Source organism: Coenobita brevimanus, chromosome 1 (genome assembly GCF_032717465.1).
Source record: "Coenobita brevimanus isolate Jiangsu-jjx chromosome 1, ASM3271746v2, whole genome shotgun sequence".
Classification (NCBI taxonomy): domain Eukaryota; kingdom Metazoa; phylum Arthropoda; class Malacostraca; order Decapoda; family Coenobitidae; genus Coenobita; species Coenobita brevimanus.
Genome location: NC_136954.1, coordinates 58,621,497 through 58,645,010, shown reverse-complemented (window position 1 = coordinate 58,645,010; position 23,514 = coordinate 58,621,497). Strand labels below are relative to the sequence as shown.

The 23,514-nt window shown below is 41.3% G+C and overlaps 1 protein-coding gene and 1 non-coding gene across 2 annotated transcripts in view; both read right to left on the bottom strand.

Moving 5' to 3' along the window:
- The window catches only part of LOC145404584 (exportin-T-like), a 78,168-nt gene that overhangs the window by 28,264 nt on the left and 26,390 nt on the right, over positions 1-23,514 (bottom strand). The window contains exons 7-9 of the mRNA XM_080276134.1: positions 22,650-22,818; positions 10,888-10,967; positions 10,441-10,582 (exon numbers count right to left, since the gene is read on the bottom strand). Of these exons, the coding sequence (XP_080132260.1) occupies positions 10,441-10,582; positions 10,888-10,967; positions 22,650-22,818 (391 nt within the window). The remainder of the gene's footprint in view (positions 1-10,440; positions 10,583-10,887; positions 10,968-22,649; positions 22,819-23,514) is intronic.
- LOC145390419 (5S ribosomal RNA) lies at positions 1,330-1,448 on the bottom strand. The gene has a single exon (XR_013895624.1). It is a non-coding gene; the product is annotated as a 5S ribosomal RNA (ribosomal RNA).

Here is a 23,514-nt window from a genome sequence, read left to right as displayed (position 1 = left end):
GTGGTGTTCAAGTGTGATGGCTGTGTGAATTTATGCACATACTGTAAATGGTGTACACACAAGCTGTCGACATAAGCGCTAATGGCCCACAACAGTTATTTCTTAAATTCTTTCGAAAGTAATATTTAGTCACTCTTCTCACTCTAGTCAAAATAAAGAAGCAAAAAAGTTATAATATTTAGACACTCTTCTCACTCAACAAAATAAAGAATTTATTTACTGCATGTCATAAGAAGGCAGTAAATGGGGATAATAAGTGGACAGCAACTCTCAGATGATGGGATAGGACAAAATTTGAAAACTTAAAGCTAAGCTTCTACAGCGAAACAATTCTTTATTTGACAAAAACGATACACAGAGATCTTGACTAAGCTTCTCATTACTAGACAACACAAGGTTTGCAACTCTGCTCTCATTACTTCAGGAAAGATGATATACCGCAGAGTGAACAAGAACATCTTTTGATAGTGTGTGTGTCTACTGTACAAGCAATCCTATGTACACACACAAAGTAAATGATGTCCTGCTTCAAGTGTAACTTCAGAATGAATATTTAACATGGCAGGAAACACAGTGACCAAAAAGCATGGCTACTTAAACCAGACAGCTTCAATGCAAAGCTTCCCCCCCCCCCAAAAAAAAATAGAAACTCTCGAAAAGTTATACTTTTTACTATGTAACATGAGCCACTACAGTACACTCCACTACTTCTGTATTTGGTCGACATACACTATACTTATCTATTAGAGCTGCTTCATGGAAAGCAGTTTTAATCATGATATATACTGTATAAGGAACAATCCTTGACTACCTGTGAGTTGAATCCAATCTCAAGGATTAATGCAAGTGTTTTTTACAACTACACATCAACTCTGTAGGCTGCTCTGGCTTGTAGTTAGCTAATGACCAATATGTCACGTACAGTACTCATAACGTACTTTTAAGTATAAATGCTGTTTCATTTATGGCTAATGGCAGACCAGCCAAGATTTTAAGTACTTTTGAGTATATAATGCTGTGTTTCATTATTAAGGTAATGACCAGTATTTATGTACTGTACTTTAAGTGACTGATGTATTGCTGACTGCCAAGATTAGGGTTAGTTTTTAGACGTTAACATGCTATGTGTTCACATCCATCCATCCACCATCCAATCCTACGTTGCTACATGAGGAGCATAGGAGCCTGGGACTAGGCAAGTTCATTCATTCATTCATTGCCAGACGCCATGTATCCCAACCGGGGTGGCCAAGGGCTTAGAGTTAATTGTTTTACAGGGAGGGGCACTAATCCTCCACCAACCCCACTTGACACGTAGGGAGAACGTTATGCCAACAGAATCTGGTGTTCCCAGGTGGTCACCCATCCAAGTGCTAACCAGACCCAACGTTGCTTAACTTCGCTGATCGGACGGGAAGCGGCGTACCCAACGTGGTATGGCCGTTGGCTTACTTGGTCCTGACATTTAAGATGAGAGTGACCAGCCTCACTCGTCCTCGTGTGGCATTACGTGAGCAATAAACCCCAACCACCCCTTGGATATAAACCTATACAGGCTCAGTCTAATTGGAGCACCTTAATTACACACTAAACCACCAGGCGCCATAAATTGGTTATATGGTTAACACCCAGCATGGTAAATGGTTTCCTGGTGTACAGGAAATCATTTGGCTTGTCACTCAGTTTAGAATCACCCTTTGGCAGAAGGAAGAAGAATGAAAGAAAACAAAAAACAAAAGAGAGAGTGTAAAGTCATCCATAGGCAGAAGGAAGAGGAAAGAAAGAAATAAAGAAAGGAAGGAAGTGAGGAAAGGCCAAACACCCAAAGCAGCATTACATCGAGTGGATGGTGAGTGTCCATATGTACAGTCGGGGAAGAAAGAAGCTGGACACAATTGGCGGCCTCTGGCAACAACTCCTATAGTAAACACGTAGGTGGTAGCGGATATGTATGAATGGAGGGGTAACGTTTGTATCGAAGTGTGTGATTGGTCGGCACACCACCGTCTGTCATTGCCATGTAGTCAAATATTGGAGAGGGTTTTGAGTATGAATACACTATGTGGTAGATATAATAGATATTCACCCTGTGTCATAGGACATATAATATCTTAATTTGACAGTTGATTAGCTGTATTGATTAATGTCACTCATATTGGTTCTGATAATCTTTATGACTTTGCTACGTTCTGAGTCAGTAGAAACGTTCCTTCCATGAACGTGGACAGAGCTTCATTGAGCACCATCCCTTACCGTGCTGGGGGTGGGAGGAACCGTGAACACACGCACGATTTATTAGTTTTTTCATTCAACTGCTAATGAAAAACTACTATGCAATTGCTAAACAAATGTTTGCTCCGTCCATGATAACAAGAGACTGCTCCTTGATAAGACAGATACCTCTAATACTGAAAACATTCCTTTTAGGTGATGTCCATCACACGTTTTCCCTCTCGAGTTGAGGTGGTGAGTTGGTAGGGTGAAGTATGGCCTTTTCAACGGCACTTCTGTCGCGATTGTTTCGCCCTACAACCACTCTACCGAACTAGCCTCACATGAGCATCCCCTCCAAGCTAGCCTCACACGAGCACTTTCCTCCGGCATTCTCTTCCCTCACTTAGCCCAACCTTTCACATTAGCAACATGTCAAGATGATTCCTAACATCCAGTTCAGTCACAGAATTTGCACGTTAAGTAATGATCTTTTGCCCCACAGTTCAAATCAAGGAGATTCAAATTAACTAATTTTATGGTGAGTGCTTTTTCAAGTTAGTGAAGATGTCCACACTCATAGGTTACATGTTATCAGGTGATACCATTTATACACACAATATAATTAACTCAAAAGACCTGATGAGTATGTCAGCATTTTATACTAACTAACGCTACACGATTCTAGTTCCTTTATAGGGCATCCTTGCATATTTATGGTTAACTCTTTCGCTGCGAGTTTTCTTCCTGTGATGTGTTTGGTGCCTGAGTAAACAAGTGGCCCCCCGTAAGGGGGAATCACACCATCCGCGAGCCTATACATATCTAGCCCGGCTCGGAATATGACCTTGACCTTGACCTACTACCACCAATTTCGAACTCATAGGAGATTTTCATCCTTATTACATACCTGTATTTTTTTTTATGATATCCTGAGGGGTTGCGAAGTTATCGTGCTAACAGACCCACGGACCTTGACTTAATTTCTCCAATTCCGAACTCGTAGGAGATTTTCATCCCTATTACAAACCTGTATAATTTTGTGATGGTATTTTGAGGGGTTGCAAAGTTATCATGCTAACAGATACACACACAGACAGACAAATTGAAAACAATGCCATGTTTGCTATCTCGCTGGTAATTACTAGTCACGTGCGGTAAAGCCCTAAGCACTAAATGAAAGGTGACGTAAGCTTGAGCATGTTGCTGAAATTACGGTAATTCCATTTAGCACACACAATGTCTTTCCAAATAAAAATTAAATTTGTGATGCATTGAGTACAAGTGCCACACACGGATTACAGTAAATTCTTTTTCACTCGTATAATATAGCATGCAAAAACCTTTACATTCGAAGCACCTTCTCCATAATATATTCATAAGCTTACAACTGAACTAGCAAAAGGTTTAATATACTGATATGCTTAACGGTAGACGATTTTGCTGATACCTTGGAACAATCCGCCTTCAGTAAGGACTGGCAAAGAATAAAGGTGATAAGGATAAGGTTACCAACAAACGAGTATTTCCAGTGATGCAGTAATGAGCTGCAGTATTACACTTGACTTCTGTGTTTAGCTTATATTCCTGTAACTATTGATTTTAACATCATCGCATTGCCTTATGTGTGATTCTTTTAATTATGTTCATGAAAATGACGTCTATGGGTCCTACAACATTTATTGTGCTTCACTCATGATAGGTCACATTCTTTTCATACCATAATAGATTGAGGTAATATGAAGCTAGCAAGTCAAGAGACTGAAGGGGTGTGCATTCACCTTGTATCCGAGGACAGAACAGGCGCAGTAGAAGCATAAAAAGGATACGCATGAGTAATTATTAGGAATTATTGCCTTCCTACACCAGTTGGATTGATATTGTGATAAACGTCGAGCAGTAGTTTGCAGGGAATGATGCAGATAACACGAAACAACAGATTTTTAAATACTCCACACAGTTATGGTGCTGAGCCATCAGCCCTCTGCACGAACTTTGGAATCGTGCTCTACCTTAATTATTACAACATTGGTTTCCGATTTGTTATGGTGTGATATATCTCGGATTATAGTCTAATGACCTGCTTTAATCCATCATGTAGCTACAGTTCACTTGTTGGCCTTCATTTGGATTCATCAGTATGGTAAAGGGGAAGTTTATTCACCTGTAAATCTGTGCTGGTCCGAATATGACAAAAAGGTTCCAATTAAAAATATCATAACATGGTTTCTTATATTTCAGTTATAACTAATCACACATACGTATAAACACTGAAACATGCACGCAAACCATGCCATGCTCTGTGACTGAACTGGATGTTAGGAATCATCTTGACATGTTGCTAATGTGAAAGGTTGGGCTAGGTGAGGGAAGAGAATGCCGGAGGAAAGTGCTTGTGTGAAGCTAGCTTGGAGGGGATGCTCATGTGAGGCTAGTTCGGTAGAGAGGTTGTAGGGCGAAACAATCGCGACAGAAGTGCCGTTGAAAAGGCCATACTTCACCCTGCCAACTCACCACCTCAACTCGAGAGGGAAAACGTGTGATGGACATCACCTAAAAGGAATGTTTTCAGTATTAGAGGTATCTGTCTTATCAAGGAGCAGTCTCTTGTTATCATGGACGGAGCAAACATTTGTTTAGCAATTGCATAGTAGTTTTTCATTAGCAGTTGAATGAAGAAACTAATAAATCGTGCATGTGTTCAAGGTTCCTCCCACCCCCAGCACGGTAAGGGATGGTGCTCAATGAAGCTCTGTCCACGTTCATGGGAGGAACGTTTCTACTGACTCAGAACGTAGCAAAGTCATAAAGATTATCAGAACCAACGTTGTATTTCAATGACATATTCGTTAATGAAGCATACAAACGAACTCGCTAATAAATTATGTACTGCGCTTGATAGTAATTATAATTTATTCAAGGATCTGAGGCTTCGGTCTCATAATGAACCAACTCTGAAGACAGATGCCTTTGACTCCACAAATACTTTCAGCTGCACAGTGCCTTAAATATGAGTGACATTAATCAATACAGCTAATCAACTGTCAAATTAAGATATTATATGTCCTATGACACAGGGTGAATATCTATTGTATCTACCACATAGCGTATTCATACTCAAAACCCTCTCCAATATTCGACTACATGGCAATGACAGACGGTGGTGTGCCGACCAATCACACACTTCGATACAAACGTTACCCCTTCATTCATGCATATCCGCTACCACCTACGTGTTTACTATAGGAGTTGTTGCCAGAGGCCACCAATTGTGTCCAGCTTCTTTCTTCCCCGACTGTACCACATTTGTTTAATAACTGAGTGTTACATACTTTTTGGGATGCACAAATGTGACATGCTTTATGGGGGAAGCACAAAAATTCTGTGCTTTATGTTTTGTTTTCTATTACTGTATTTGGCCAATGGTAATGATGCTACTTTTAAGAGTTAATGTGTTTTAATTACCTTTTTTTGTGTGGTAGGTGGGGGCGCTCACCATCCACTCACTAGATGTAGTGCTGCTTTGGATGTTTGCCCTTCCCTCTTGTCCATCCTACCCCTTCTGCCTTTCTTTCCTTCACTTTTTTCCTCCTCCTTCTGCCTATGGGTGACTTTACACTTCCTCTTCTGTCTTTCTTTCCTTCATTCTTTCCTCTTCCTTCTGTCTATGGGTAACTCCACACTGAGTGACAAGCCAATTGGTTTCCTGTACACCAGGAAACCATTTACTAAGCTGGGAGGTAACCCTATAACCAAATTGTGGCACCTGGTGGTTTAATGGGTAATTAAGGTGCTAAAATTGGACTCAGCCGGCAAAGGTTTATATCCAATGGGTGGCCGGGTTATTGCTCACGTAATGCCACTCAGGGATGAGTGAGGCTGGTCACTCTCATCTTAAATGTCAGGACCAACATCCCTAGCCCCAGGTCCTACGCTCCTCATGGGGCAACATAGGACTGAATGATGGATGGATTAAATATGAAGATGTAGTAAAGCAATTGCTTCATAGCATCTTTAAAACAAAAATGCAAATAAGAAAGCCAGACGAACTGTGATATTCTGGTGAAGATTAATACAGTAATATATATTCTATAATGCAACAGCAATAGTAATGCGGATATTCCTTTCATGTTAGCTAAACAAGGCTATTTTGCAAGTACAGTAATGACCAAATTTAGCGGTAAATTCCTTAAAGTGCGAGATTGGCAGCAATAATTAAGTTTTATATTTCTTAATTTGTCTGCCTTTTCCTCTCTTCCTTCCTTCCTCTTCTGTCTTTCTTTCCTCTTCCTTCTGACTATGGGTGACTTTACACTCCCTCTTCTGTCTTTCTTTCCTTTGCTATTTCCTCTTCTTTTTGCCTATGGGTGACTCTACACTTAGTGACAAGCCAAACCGTTTCCTGTACACCAGGAAACCATTTACTACGCTGGGTGGTAACCATATAACCAAATTATGGCGCCTGGTGGTTTAGTGGGCAATTAAGGTGCTCCAATCAGCTTAAGCCTGTGCAGGTTTCTATCCAAGGGGTGGTTGGGGTTTATTGCTCACGTAACGCCACTCATGGATGAGTGAAGCTGGTCAATCTTGTCTTAAATCTCAAGACCAAATTGCCTAGTCCCAGGCTCCTACACTCCTTGTGGGGCAACACAGGATTAGATGATGATGATGGTGATTTCTATACTTTTCAGATTCAGGTATAGTACTGTATTGATCACAGAATTGTACAGTATCATACAGTACAATAACTCCTACCCAAATTAGTGAGGGTTACGTTCTAAACCCCCTCACTAATTCTCGACGCCTTCCTGAAAATGACAGTCACCGGTAATTGTGTAGCCTATGAACCACTGATACTGTAATGCATTACCCATAAATAAAAATTTCTTGTTAAATCTGTTTCCCCATTGTTTTTAGCTGTTCAGCTGCGACAACTTATTTGATTCATCAGCATAATGGCGGATGGGACTGTCCTTAGTGTTTAACTAAACCTAACCTAGTTTAACTGTACTTAATAATTTAACCAAACCTAACCTAACCTAGAGTTAGGAAACAATATTCACCTTTGGGTGGGTAGAGTAAGTTTCTTCCATTGCGCCAGAAAAAAACAACCGTTGGTATGGCTTAACGACTTAACCCCCCAATGGCCATGGGTTCAGAAATTTGTGACCACCCCTGGCTGGCCCCGGAACAATTGTTTAAAGAGTTCTAAAATCAATTTAATTTTCTTAACGATGAGAAGAGAATCGTCTGGTGCATCTAGCAATGTGTTTTTTAGCTTCCTAAATCCATCCTATGATTCGCTATGATTCACGGAAGAATTAATAAAATTACAGTGCATGAAAGCAGTGATAAGAAACAGGAAAGTGAGCAAGGAAGTGAAAAAGTTACTACATGACAGTATTGTGATGCCAACTCTAACGTATGGAAGTGAAGCTTGGATGTTGTTGGAAAGACACAAGTCAAGAGTGAGAGCAGTGGAAATGAGTTATTTAAGAGGAGCCTGTGGAGTCACATGGAAAGACAGGCTGACGAATGAGGATATAAAGGAGCGTTGTGGTGTGGATGCGGATGTGACAGGAAGCGTTATGAGGAACACACAGAGGTGGTTTGGCCATGTGGAGAGGATGGAGGGTGAAAGACTGACGAAGAGAGTGTATGTGAGTGAGGTGGAGGGGGGAAGAGGGAGGGGAAGACCAAGGATGAGATGGAGGGTTGGGGTGGAGAGGTATATGAGAGAGAGGGATGTGAGTTGGGAGCAGGGCAGTGAAATGGTGGGGAACAGGGCAACGTGGAGGCGTTTTGTTTGTGGCCACCCCAAACGGGATTGAGGCGTCTGGCAATAGATAGATAGATAGATAGTGTCATATGGGCAAAAATATCTGAGATTAAGCAACTTCCTGACTGCTTGGGATGATAGCGTAGCATCATGTAAACATACCAGTGATCTTCGTTCTCTTCCCATAATTGTTTGCAGTTTTTTACGGCCTGTGCTATCTCTATGTCACTGATACCAGTACTGTAACGGGTAGTTCAACACCAGGGGTTACTGGGGTGTTAATGGAATGCATTACTGTTTGCATCAATACTTTCTCTTTCACAAATACACACAAAAATGAACAAAAGAATGACCTCTAACTCTCAGCTGAAAGACCTTACCAATTCACTTCATATTCCTCCAGTTGATTTTCTGTATTTTTCAACCAGTTTATTTTGTGTTCAGAGGGAGTACTGTATACAGTACTCTCTCCAAACACATTTGTAATAATATATGTAGTGATGACAGTGTTCACCAATACACATATGGTACTGAGTAGGTAGGCAGTATTCCGTATCATCTCAGCCATCCAGGAAGTGTTATCTGTGACTTGTAGGCCTACTATGTCATTACACTTGTATACATTCACTAATTTCTATATTTCTCTGATTCAGGTACAATGCCGAATAATTAGACTTATACTGTGCAAAGGAAAAGGGGAAAAAGAAGTGTGTGGTAAATATAGAGAAATTGGTCTTCTTAGTCCATCCATCCATCCAACATCCAATCCTACACTGTCTCATGAGAAGTGTAGGAGCCTGAGGCTAGGCATGTTGGTCCTGACATTTAAGATGAGAGTGACCAGCCTCACTCATCCCTGAGTGGCATTACATGAGCAATAAACCCCTACCACCCCGTGGATATAAACCTTCACCGGCTCAATCCGACTGGAGCGCCGTAATGACCCACTAAATCACCAGGTGCCAATATTTGGTTATATGGTTACCACCCAACGTATTAAATGATTTCCTGGTGTACAGGAAACCATTTGGCTTGTCACTCAGTGAAGAGTTCCCCACAGGCAGAAGGAAGAGGAAAGAATGAAGGAAAGAAAGACAGAAGATTGAGTGTAAAGTCACCTGTAGTGTAAGAGGAAAAGTATATGTTAGGATACTTACTGACAGAGTTAGCAAAACAACAGAGGAATCTGTCTGTGAAGAACAGGGAGGTTTTAGGAAGGGAAGAGGTTGTGCAGATCAGATATTCATTCTTAAGTGGAAAAGTTTCTAGAGAAGGGAAAGGAGTTGTATGCACTCTTCATGGATATGGAGAAAACATATGACAGGGTGGAAAGACAAGGAATGTGGAAAATACTGTAGTAAGATTATTGGGAGTGAATGAGAAGTCGTTGAATGCCGTGACGAGTGTGTATGAGAGGGCCAAGGCTGCAGAGCATATGGAGAGAGAAATGAGTGAATTTTTCTATCTGAATGTTGGACTGAAATGGATGTGTCACGTCTCCATGGTTGTTATATCTGCATATGAACGGGGTTATGAAAGAGATACACGGTAGGGAACTGGATGTTGAAGCAGCTTTAACAAGAGAGGGCAACATTTGGAAATGCCCTGTACTGTTGTTTGCATATGATACTGTATTGTTTAGTCAAGACGAATGGGAACTGCAAGGCTTGGTCAATGAGCCTGGAAGTGTGTGTAAGAAGCGGAATCCAAAGGTGAATGTGGGGAAAAGTTAAGTTATGGTCTTCAAGAGAAATGAAGTAACTGGATGTACAATGCAGTTGGATCATGAGGAAATGGAAAAAATTGGTGCATTTAAGTACTTGGGTTGTGTGATGAGTAAGGATGGAAGTTTGAAGGGAGAAGTGCTTGAAAGGGTACAACAAGGAAAAAATGTTGCCAGTTCTTTGAAAGCTATGATAAGGAACAGGGAAGTGAGTATGGAAGTAAAAAAGTTGCTGCATGACAGTATTGTGATATCAACTCTAATGTATGGAAGTGAAGCTTGTGCCTTGTTGGAAGGACACAAGCCAAGAGTGACAGCAGTGGAAATGAGTTATTTGAGGAGCATGCAGAGTTACGTGGAGACAGACTGACAAATGAGGAGGTGATGGAACGTTGTGGTGTGGAAGCAGATATGACAGAAAGCATTAGGAGAAATACACTGAAGTGGTTTGGCCATGTGGAGAGGATGGAAAGTGAGAGACTAACAAGGAGTGTGTGAGTGAGGTGGAGGGGGGGGAGAGGGATGGGGAAGCCAAGGATGAGATGGAGGGATGGAGTGGAGAGGTATATGAAAGGTGTGTGGGCAGGGCAGTGAAATGGTGGGGAACCGGATGCCATGGAGGCGATTTGTTTGTGGACACCACTTAAGGGATTATGGCGTCTGGCAATAGACAGATAGTGTACAGTATTCGTGCATTAATGTGTGTGTTTAGACTGCTGTTTCTCACCTGTATATAGTCCCGGGCAAAATCAAAGACTGCTGCAGATATGTCATCGTAATCACTAGCCATGAAGGTGAGGAGAAGTGTAACTTTATTTTCCACTGCCTGCCTCACCATCTCACGTTTTTCACTCTCCTTCTTATCCAACCTGCATAAAAAAAAATCAAAATTAAATGGAGAGACCAAAGAAAATTAGCAGTCAGTCTCATTTCCACTTATGAGGAAGGTGTAAAAAGATATGAATGGTGAGTATTGACAGGTAAAAACCAATGATGCTTGTAATGAGCAGTAAGAGAAGGAAAAATTTTATGTACGCAGATGATGATATACTGCTTGCTCATGGTAAGTCAGATCTTTGGAGTGGAAGATGACCAATGCTGATGATGACAACGATGATGATGATGATGATGATGATATACTAAACACTGACTATACTGAGCAGCCAACACTTACTTCTGCCAAGAGAGGATAAGCTGAACTCCAATTCCATTGATCAGCCGGGCAAGTTTGACCAGAAAGTCTGAATCATCATCCTGTGGAGGGTGGAAAAAGATTAATTAAACAGAAAAACATGGGAAGAAAAGCCTGGGACAGCTTCCATTTGAGGTGAAGGAGCAAGATGATGTGAAATATTTAAGGGGAGTATCTGGGTGAAATAAAAATTGGTCAGAGAGGAATGAAAAATTTACCCCAAACATTACCTTTCAAGAGATGTATTTTGGAAAGGTTTCCAATTTCCCGGAATAATAATTTTTTTGGGGGGCGGAAAAATACAATTTGGTGATTTTTAGGTGATTTTTGTCAATTGTTGCGAATTTTCGAAATCTGTCTAGTACAATTTTCCATCAACTTGCCTGAAATTCTATCTATCTATTGCCAGACACCTCAATCCCGTTTGGGGTGGCCACAAACAAATCGCCCCCAAGTCGCCCTGTCCCCCGCCATTTCACTGCCCTGCTCCCAACTCACACCCCCCTCTCTCATATACCTCTCCATCTCATGCTCGGCCTCCCCCTTCCTCTTCGCCCCTCCCTCTTCCCCCCTCCACCTCACTCACATACACTCTCTTCGTCAGTCTTTCACCCTCCATCCTCTCCACATGGCCAAACCACCTCAGTGTGTTCCTCATAACGCTTCCTATCACATCCACATCACCACCACAACGCTCCTTTATATTCTCATTCGTCAGCCTGTCTCTCCATGTGACTCCACAGGCTCCTCTTAAATAACTCATTTCCACTGCTCTCACTCTTGACTTGTGTCCTTCCAACAACGTCCAAGCTTCACTTCCATATGTTAGAGTTGGTATCACAATACTGTCATGTAGTAACTTTTTCACTTCCATGCTCACTTCCCTGTTTCTTATCACTGCTTTCAAAGAACCAGCAACCTTTCTTCTCTGCTGTACCCTTTCAAGCACTTCACCCTCCAAACCTCCATCCTTACTCATCACACTACCCAAGCACTTAAACGTACTCACATTTTCCAATTCCTCACCATCCAACCTCGCTGTACATTCACTGACTTCACCTCTCTCAAAGACCATCAATTTACTCTTCTCTACATTCACCTTTAGATTCTGTTTCTTACACACTCTCCCAAACTCATCCACCAAGCCTTGCAGCTCCCCTTCGTCTTCACTCAACAACACAGTATCATCTGCAAATAACAGTACAGGGAGTTTCCAAACACTATCCTCTCTCACCAGGGCCACTCCAACATCCACTACCTTACCTTGTACCTCTTTTATTACCCCATCCATGTACAGATTGAACAACCATGGAGACATGACACATCCCTGTTTCAACCCAACTTTCAATGAGAAAAATTCACTTAGTTCACTATCCACACGCACTGCAGCCTTCGCACCATCGTACATACTCTTCACAGCATTCAACAACTTCCCATCTACTCCATATATACTTAACACTCTCCACAATCCTTGTCTATCCACCCTGTCATATGCTTTCTCCAAATCCATGAAAGCCGCATACAACTTCTTTCCCTTCTCTAGAAACTTTTCCACTAAAGATCTAAGAATTAATACCTGATCTACACAACCTCTTCCCTTCCTAAAGCCTCCCTGTTCTTCTCCAACTAATTTCTCTGTTCTTTCTCTAACTCTGTCAATAAGTATCCTACCATACACTTTTCCTATTATACTAAGAAGACAAATGCCCCTATGATTACCACACACTTCTTTTTCCCCTTTTCCTTTGTACAAGGGAATAATTATACCTGACTTCCAATCCTCCGGGACTCTACCTTCCTCCCAGGCCAATCTGCACATCTTCCACATCCATTCTACTACTATCTCTCCCCCATGCTTCAGCATTTCACCACACACTCCATCAATTCCTAGGGCTTTCCCCGATTTAACTTTCTTCATTGCTTCCACAACTTCTATCCTACTGATTTCTTCCTGTCTTCTCACCTCCCTCCTTCTCCCAGCCATTCCCCGGCCACTTATACTCGCATTACTTCCATCCTCTACGTTCAACAATTCCTTAAAGTGTTCTCTCCATCTGCTCACTTTTTCTCCCTTCTCCACTAATAATCTACCATTTTTATCTTTCACTCCCCAGCTAACTTCACTTCCACCCTGTCTTATTCTTTTCACCTCTTTCCAGAACATTTCCTTACAGTCCCTCCACTTTACACTCAAATTCCTTCCAAATTCCTCATCCACTCTCTTCTTACTTTCTCTTACTAATCTTTTCACCTCTCTCTTTCTTTCTACATATAACTCTCTCTTCCGCCTCTCAATTTCTTCCACGCCCCTATTTCTCATCCATTCATTGTATGCTTTCTTCTTTTGTGCCACAGCCTGTTTCACCTCTTCAGTCCACCACGCTGTTCCTTTCACCCCCCTCCGTCTTCTCTTCCTTCCACACACCACATCACATGCCTGAAATTATTACCACATATATAGTCCCTACACAAAGCATCACAAAAATAATCCCAGATTTCCAATGTTTCGGTGTTCACAGAAAAAAAGTAAAAATTATTTTTACAAATGTATTTTTTCAGCACTCTGAACATGTCCCATGCCCTGAAAATATGGATTTCCATACCCTCAAAACATGGGTAAAAAAATAAATAAATAAATAAATAAAAGTCATTTTCATGCAAACAGACTAATGTTTAAGAAGCTGACAAAAATTCATGATCCTAGGTTTAATAATAAGGAAGTTCCTGGCATTTAAAAAAAAAAAAAAAAAAAAAAAAAAAAAAAAAAGAGCTGCTGAATGTGAAAAATTTCAAATTTTCAAAACATGCATCTAAAGTTAAATGAACTGTAGTGCTGCTGTTATGACCTTTCTGTGGTATGTATATATACCTAAACTGACTGGTACCTTTTCCCCTGAGGATATACATATACCTTGAAGGCAATAAAGCAACAGATATCCCTCCTATGTATAAAATTTTCATAAAATTTTAACACCATGATGCAGAAGTAAAGATGACTCGTATCCACAGTCATGGTCCAGGATTGTCACTCGACATGCAAACTTTGTTTTTTTACCTCTCTACATTATCATAATAAAAAATCATAAAAAACTTTCTTTTTGGGGGGGTGGGGTACTAATAGCATACATGATGCACTCGACCAGTGTTCTTACAATCAGGTCCTGGGTTAATCATACACAAACATCCATAACTCCCCCCAAAATCAATGACCTGTCATAATACTTGGTACACTTGCTCAAACAGCCTGCCTGAATGTACATTTTTTTTTTTTTTTCTGAATTTTGATAATCCATCCATCCATCCATCATCCAATCCTACACTGCCCCATGAGGAGCGTAGGAGCCTGGGGCTAGGCAGTTGGTCCCGACATCTAAACAATTATCACATATTTCACCCAGATACTCTTCTTAGGTGAGCAAATGGATGTATACAGATGCAAATGTTGATACAAATTATACCATGCACACTTGTTAGAAGCAACCTGAGTATAAAATTATTCTATGATGGGTAGCTGATATAAGCCGTACCAACGATTGTTTCCAGCACAATGGATGAAACTCAACATGCTCAAAGGAGGATTTCATTTCCCAGTTTCTCAACTGGAGCTTAGGTTTATTAGGTACAGTTAAGCTGGGTTAGGTCAGGTTTAGTGAAACACTTAGGTTAGGACAGTCCCTTCCACCAATACATTAATGAATCCAATAAGAGCTGTCACAGCAGAACAGTTAAAAACAAAGGGGAAACATTTAATCTATCTATCTATCTATTGCTGGACGTCTTAATCCCGTAGGGGGTGGCCACAAACAAATCGCCTCCATGTTGCCCTGTCCCCCGCCATTTCATTGCCCTGCTCCCAGCTCACACTCCCCTCTCTCATATACCTCTCCACTCCATCCCTCCATCTCATCCTTGGTCTCTCCCTCCCTTTCCCCCCCTCCACCCACTCACATACACTCTCCTCATCAGTCTCTCGCTCTCCATCCTCTCCACATGTCCAAACTACCTCATAGTGTTTCTCCTAATGTTTTCTATCACATCCACATCCACACCACAACACCCCTTCATTTCCTCATTTGTCAGTCTGTCTCTCCATGTGACTCTACAGATTTAACAAGAAACATTTATTTATCAACCCAGATATAATCAGAAATACATAACAGACTATCAAGAAGAACTGATTTGGTAAGTTGCTTTTACTGCTTGGAGTAAAGAGTATGTTTAGGACCCTAAATGGCTGTGGGTTCAAAAATTTGTGTGCTCCCATGGCCGACATCAGGACCATTTTTTCAGTTCTAAAATCAAATTCTTTTCCTTACTGATGTGAAAAGACTTGTCTTGAGCACCTGGCTTTTTTTTCCCCTAAACCCATCCTGTGATTTCCTATGATTCACGAAAGAATTAATAAAGCGCGTGTTACATTAGCATGTAAACATCAGTGAAGACATCTGGGATGAAGTGAATGCCTGACTGTTTGGGATGGTAGAGTCGTGTAAACATACTAGTGACCTTCGTTCCCTTCCCATAACTGTTTGCAGTTTTTTATAGCTCACCTAAACTCAACATCACTGACACCGGTACAGTAAAGTGCTGTTCAAGGCCGGCAGCTAAGAAAGGGTTCATGGATTACAATACTGTTTGTATCAGTACTCTCTCTTTCACACATAAGAATGAACAAAAGGATAAGCAGTAAATGTACACTCAACATTAAGCAGCAGAAATAACTGTATGCTCAGTCGGTCCGAAATGTGTTGGGAAGAGTGATATCGAATGAAGAATGTGGAACTGAATGCTAATTTATGAGAACACTTGGGATGAAAGAGTAATTTTTTTTCTAATTAGCAAACATTTCTGTTCTATTTCGTCCCCTAAAATTGTGAAACCCATAAATTTTTGTCTAAGCATAAAGCCTTGACCTTACCAGTCAATTCTTAACATAAAAATTTTAAAGCATCTTTCCTATCACAACCTTCTTTCTGATTGTCAGTATGGGTTCCGTCAGGGACGTTCCACTGGCGTTCTTCTCACCTACCTTTCAGACTCCCAGTCATCCTCCTTTTGGGACTTTGGGGAAAGCTTTGCCATCACACTTGACATTTCAAAGGCTTTCAATCGAGTCTGGCATAAATCTTTAATTTCCAAAATGCCATTTTACGGTTTCTATCCTTCTATCTGTGCTTTCATCTCTAGCTTCCTTTCTGGTCGTTCTATAACCGCTGTTGTAGACGGCCATCGTTCTTCTCCTAGATCTATCAACAATGGTGTTCCTTAGGGCTCTGTCCTATCACCGACTCTCTTCCTCTTATTCATCAATGACCTTCTAAGCTGTACATCTAACCCTATCCACTCGTACACTGATGATTCCACCCTTCACCTTTCCATTCGGTTCCCGCAATGTCCATCTCAGCAGTTACTTCACCAAGCAAGCGATGAGGCTATGGCAAACCTAATGTCTGACTTGGCTCATATCTCTGATTGGGGAAAAAATAATCTTGTTGTTTTTAATACATCAAAAACTCAGTTTTTACACCTATCAACCTGATACAATCTTCCACAGGAGTACCCATTACTGTTTAATAATATCCAGCTCAATCCTGCATCATCCTTGAACATGCTTGGGGTTTCATTCACTCGGGACTTATCTTAGAAAGATAATACTGCATCTCTTGTAAAATCTGCTTCCAAGAGATTAGGTGTGCTAAGCCGACTCCGTACCTTCTTTACCCTTGCACAGTTGTTGACTTTATACACTGATTTTATTCCCTCCTGTGTAGAGTACAACTCTCGTGTGAGAAGGCTACCCACATACAACTCCTCTCAATAGGGTGGAGTCAAAGGCTTTTCGTCTCATCAACTCTCCTTCTCTCACTGGCTCCCTTCAACCTCTGTTTCTTCGCCACACTGTTGCAGCTTTGTCTCTTTTTTATCGCTACTTCAATGGTCGCTGCCCCTCTGAACTGTCTGCTTGCATCCCTCCACCTCTACGGTGGGAGCGTAGCTCCTGTCTAGCAACAAACTCTCATTCCTTTTCTGTCCAATTCTCTAATGCAAGAGTTAACCGTTATTCCCAGTCCTTCATTTATACAACAGGTCAACTCTGGAACTGCCTTCCTCTGTCAGTATTTCCTACTTCCTATGATCTCCAGTCTCTCAAAAGCAGTGTGTCCAGGCATCTAAAAATGAACGGATCTTGATTTTGGCGCTCTCTCTCTCTCTCTCTCTCTCTTTTTTTTTTTTTTTTTTTTTTTTTTTTGGGGGGGGGGTGGGGGGATTGCAGGCCCCTGGCCTTTGGTTCCTTCTTTCTTGCATTAAAAAAAAAATTCAGTTCATATTCCTCATTTGTTTTCTCTATTTTTCTGACTATTATGAGGGTGGTAAATTACCTTCTCTTGCTGTAAGATTATCTCCCTTATTATCATCACATTCCTTAAGCTGTACCTACAATTGTTTCTGGCATAATGGAAGAAACTTACTAAATGTACTAAAAGGTGGATTTCATTTCCCAATTTCCCAGCTGGGGCCCAGGTTAGGTTAGGTTAGATTAGGTTAAATTATAAGTTAGTTAAGCTAGGTTAGGTTATCAGTCACCTCACCAAACTCCACCCCACCACCCTTGTTATGTGTTGTGAGCAGGAGGTGTGGGTTGGGGGTAAACTCATGCTAGTTTACCCCTGGCTCGCTCGGTAGCAACCAGATACTTGCTGTTTAAATTGGAGCTATCATACAGATAATTTTATGTATTACCGTACCACTGAACCATTCGGTCACAGCCCAGATATACCGAAACCTGGATAATCCGAACCTGGATAATCGAGCTTCCACTGTATATATGATATTTTTAGTATTGTATACTGCTTGTGGAGAAGGAAGAAAAAGTGAGCAGATGTAGAGAACACTTTAAGGGAATGCTGAACATAGAAAATGAAAATAATGCAACTACTGTATAAGTGACTGAGGAATGGCAGGGAGGAGGAGAGGGAGGAGGAGGAGGATGGAGGTGAGAAGAGAAGATGGAATCATTAAGATGGATGTAGTGGAAGCAATGAGGAAAGTCAAAATGGGGAAAGCCCTAGGAACTGACGGAGTGTGTGGTGAAATGCCGAAGCAAAGGGGAGAGATAGTAGTAGAACAGATATGGAAGACGTGCAGATTGGCCTGGGAGGAAAGTAGGATCTCGGAGGATTGGAAGTCAGGTATAATTATTCCCCTGTACAAAGGAAATGGGGAAAAAGAAGTGTGTGGTAATCATACGGGCATTTGTCTTCTTAATGAAACAGGAAAAATAATACTGCAGTATACTTACTGGCCAAGTTAGAGAAATAACAGAGGAATTTGTTGGGGAAGAACAGGGAGGTTTCAGGAAGGGAAGAGGTTATGTAGATCAGATATTTATTTTTAGGTTTTAAGTGGTAATGTTTCTAGAGATGGTAAAGAAGTTGTATGCAGCCTTCATGGATTTGGAGGAAGCATATAACATGGCAGATAGACACGGAATATGGAAAGTACAGGATACATGGAGTAAACAGCAAATTTCTGAATGCCGTGAAGAATATGTATAAGGGTGCTAAGGCTGCAGTGCGTGTGGACAGTGAACAGAATGAATTTTTCTATTTCAATGTTCGATTGAAAAAGGGATGTGTCATGGCCCCATGATTGTTTAATCTGTATAAGGATGGGGTTATAAAAGATATACAAGGTACGGCAGTGGATGCTGGAGCAAACCTAATGAATGAGGGCAGTTTTGGAAACTTCCTGTACTACTGTTTGCAGATGATCCTGTACTATTAAGACAAGACAAAGGCGAACTGCAAGGTTTGGTGAATGAGTCTCGAAGTGTGTAAGAAATGGAATCTAAAAGTGAATGAAGGGAAGAGTAAAGTTTTGGCCTTTGAGAGAAATGAAGCCACTTAATGTACAGTGAGACTGGATGAGGAGGAAATGGAAAATATGAATGCATTTATGTACTTGAGTAGTGTGATGAGTAAGGATGGAAGTTTAGAGGATGCAGTGCTTGAAAGGGTACAACAGGGAAGAAAAGTTGCTGGTTCTCTGAAAGCAGTGATAAGGAACAGGGAAGTAAGCATGGAAGTTATAAAAGTCACTATATGACACTATTGTTATACCAACTATAACGTATAGAAGTGAAGCTTTGACCTTGTTGGAAGGACACAATTCAAGAGGGAGAGCAGTGGAAATGAGTTATCTGAGAGGGGCATGTGGAGTTACATGGAGAGACAGACTGGCAAATGAAGAAGTGACAGAGGGATGTGGTGTTGATGTGAATGTGACAGAAAGCGCTAGGAAAAATACACTGAGGTGGTTGGCCATGTGAAGAGGATGGCGGGTGAGAAGCTAATGAGAAGAGTGTATGTGAATGAGGTGGAGGGGGGGGAAGGGAGAGGGAGGCCGAGGATAAGATGGACGGATGGAGTGGAGACGTTTATGAGAGTGGGTGTGAACTGAGAGCAAGGTAGTGAAGTGGCACTGGACAGGGTGACATGAAGACGAATTGTTTGTGGCCACCCCTTACGGGAGTGAGGCATCTGGCAATAGATAGATGGATGGATGGATGGTCATTTTGGTTTCATTCATTTATTCATCATCCAATCCTGTGTTTCCCCATGAAGAGCATAGGAGCCCAGGGATAGGCAAGTTGGTCCTGACATTTATGATGAGAGTGACCAGCCTCACTCATCCCTGCATGGCATTAAATGAGCAATAAACCCCAATTGCCCCTTGGATACAAACCTGCACAGGCTCAATCCAACTAAGGTGCCTAAATGTATCGCATAATTTTAATCAGTATTCCAGAGGTCCCTTGCATTGCTTATGTTAGCCATATAAATTACCAGTTTGATTCCCATTTCCCTCAGATCTATCCACTGAATCTCCCCCCCCCCCCCAAAAAAAAAGACTCTTCTCTCACTCTGAATTTTTCATACTCTCCCATGGATATCCTGTTTTCTACACCCTTATGCAGTTTTCATTTATTCCCTTACTATCATTTGTCTCCTGACTTGTACTACTGTAATAAACCAAACAACAGTATTATTTGCAATTTTCAAGTTGTTCTCTCTTCACTTTCTCTAACTACATGTTTTTTTGCTCTCATTGGATTTTCCTAAGATGCAAAAGTTCTCTGGTCTGCTAATATGAAGTTCTAAGTTAATAACTGCTAACCTTAGGGTTAAACCAGACAGTCTTTCACCCTTTTGTTGCGGCAGGGTGCCCTAGCTGAATACAATTGCATCCCCTGACATCAGAAAGAATAAAATATGAAATTCATACACTGTAGCAAATGGTTTAACATCACAGTTCTCTCTGACAGTGTTATTCACAGTACTTAATCCAACATTGGAAGCTTATTTTCATGAGTTTGGGAGAGTCCCTAACAACTCTTTCTTATCAGTTTATTTCTGCACATTGCATTTCTGCCAACTGTGCCAATATTCCTGAGAGTATACCATGACATGCATGTAAAACAGTGGTATACGGGTATTGCTAGGGGAGAAGCGATTAAAAATAAAATAATTTTAATAATAATATGCCCCTCATGGGGCAACATGGCAACATTAGATTAAATGATAAATGAACAATAATATAAAACCATCATCATCATCCGGGCCTCTTTTCCCACCCCAGGGCAGGAAGACAAGCAGCAACGTCCAGACAGCCCAAGTCTGCCCATTCCAGTGGGCCACGCTTCCATTCACTTATCATTCAAGCCCCCAGAATCCAGGATCTATCTGATATGCCAAAAACATTCACCACATTCTGTATCTTTACATAAACGTATTTGACAGATTCAATCCGGGCGCTGTGATGTTAAAAAGGAGCGCCAAATCCCTGCTCATACACTTCTTCTCACAACATTCATCCAGCCAGCTTGATCTCTTGTCAGTCCCCTAGCTTCACTGACTTCCATACCTCTCCTCCTCACACTCATCCACCATATCCCTCCACCTTCTCCTTGGCCTACCTCGCCTCCTCCCTCCTTCAGATTCACTCAGCTATACCTTTTTCACCACTCTACTGTTACCCATTCTCTCCAAATGACCATACCATCTCAGAACACTCTCTTAGATTCTGTTGTCCACAGACTCCCTCACTCCTATCTTTCACGAATCATATTATTTCATATCCTATCCACTCTCTGTACTCCACATACATTCTTCAGCAGTCCCATCTCCACTGCTCTCACACTGGAGTTTTCATTATCATGCCAAACCATAGTCTCACATCCATATGTTGAAGCTGGCACTAACACTCCTTCATGAAAGCCTCATGCAATTGCAACACTGAAGCCTTTATTTTTTATCAAGGCCATAATAGCACTAGCTACTCTTGTTCCTTGTGTCACACTACTTTCCACTTTTTTAGCACATTTTCTTCTCTTTTCTATCACTGAACTCTCTCACCAATTCCAGTCTCTCTCTATTTACCTTAACATCACAATGGGAGTCACCTTCTCTCTCAATAACCATCACTTTACTCTTTTGTATATTTACTCTCAAGGCACAACGCTCACACACATCAGCAAAACTCTGTACTAGTCTACCAAGTTCTTGTCCAGTATTTGCAAGTAATACTGCATCATCAGTATACAACAAATTTGAGATATTCCATCCATCACCATTCATTACCACTGCCATCCCTCTCTCCATTACTCATGTTTTTACTTCTCTTATCATCCCATTCATATATATATACTGAACAACCATGGGGGCATCACACAACCTTGTTGCACGCCCACGTCAATCATGAACCATTCATTCATTCATCATTTAATCCAGTGTTGCCCCACGAGGAATGTAGGATACCAGGGCTAGACAAATTGGTCCTGACATTTAAGATGAGAGTGACCAGCCCCACTCATCCCTGAGTGGCATTATGTGAGCAATAAACCCTAACCACTGATTGGATATAAACCTACCCAGGCTCAATCTGACTGGAGTGCCTTAATTACCCACTAAACCACCATGCACCATAATTTGGTTATATGCTTACCACCCAACGTATTAATGGTTTCCTGGTGTACACAACACCATTTGGCTTGTCAATGAGTGTAGAGTCACCCATAGACAGAAGGAAGAGAAAAGAATGAAGGAAAAAAAGAAAGAAGAGGAAGGAAGGAAAGAAGGAAGGAAGAGAGGAATGGGCAGTCACCCGAGAGCAGCACTACATCAAGCAAGTGGGTGATGAGTGCCTCCACCTACCACAACAATAATATCTTATGCCCTTACTGGTAGGTGGGGGCACTGACCATCCACTCACTCGATGCAGTGCTGCTCTCCAGAGCCTGCCCTTTCCTTTCTTCATTCCTGCTTTCCTTCCTTCCTCCTCTGTCTTTCTTTCCTCCAATCTTTTCTCTTCCTTCTGCCTACGTGTGACTCTACACTCAGTGACAAGCATAATGGTTTCCTGTACACCCGGAAACCATTTAATATGCAGGCAGGAAACTATATAACCAAATTATGGCACCTGGTTTAATGGGTAATTAAGGTGATCCAGCTGGATTGAGCAAGTGCAGCTTTATATCCAAGGGGCAGTTGGGGTTTACTGCTCATGTAATGTCACTCAGGGATGAGTGAGGCTGGCCACTCTCATCTTAAATATCAGGGCCAACTTGCCTAGCCCTGGGTTCCTATGCTCCTCATGGGGCAACACTGGATTAGATGATCAATGAATGAATCTCTTGAACCCAACAGAATACATCCCTAACCCTTCCAGATTTTCCCAATACTTACATCCACAGGCTTTAGAACTCCAGCTTGATCCAATACATTAACGAATGATTCTATTAGCTGAGCTTTGGTCACAGGATCCATGCCTTTTGTGATTATTTCATGGATGCAGTCAGCTGCTGCCTCTCTAAGTAAAGGTTCCTTCAAGTGATCCACAAGTTTACAAACAAACCTGAGAAGAAAGATGGCAGCACTTTATCAAGATCCCAAATACAGTGTTCTTGTGTTGGTATTATTCTACAACAGTATAACTAAATATTCTAAGGTCCAAATACAATAATTCTGAAGTAAGCTACACAAGTCCTTATGGTGACTGACTGCTCACTGATACACTGCTTTCAGACTGTCCAAAAAAGTGGACATGAGTTAATAACTGGGTCTGTATAACAAAAGGCTACTTCTGATTTCTTAGATCACTGTTTCAATGGCTTGATACTTCCTAAACTACCAAACCCATCCTATACAGCATTATGATTTACACGTGATAAGAACTTGAACCAAACTCAGCAAGCAACCTTTGTTAAAAGATCAACCTGAAAGACTGGGTTATCATTCAGTACATTTGATCATAATAACATATGTGAGACACCAAACAAGGTAACTTGACCAGTGTATGTGCAACATTAGCCAGATTAATTAATGCCACTGTATTATCAACTCTCTCAAAATTTTCGACGCAACCTGCATCCAACCACTTCCGAGCACTGTATGACCCCCCACAGGTTGGCCCAGACCTTATATCCCCCCCCCCCCTTACAAAGCGATGTGTATGACATTAGAAAATGTTTCCATTCAACTTTCTCCCCTGCCCTTATTCATACCTGTGATGTTATGAAATTGCTACAGGTTATAAATAAAGAAATGATCT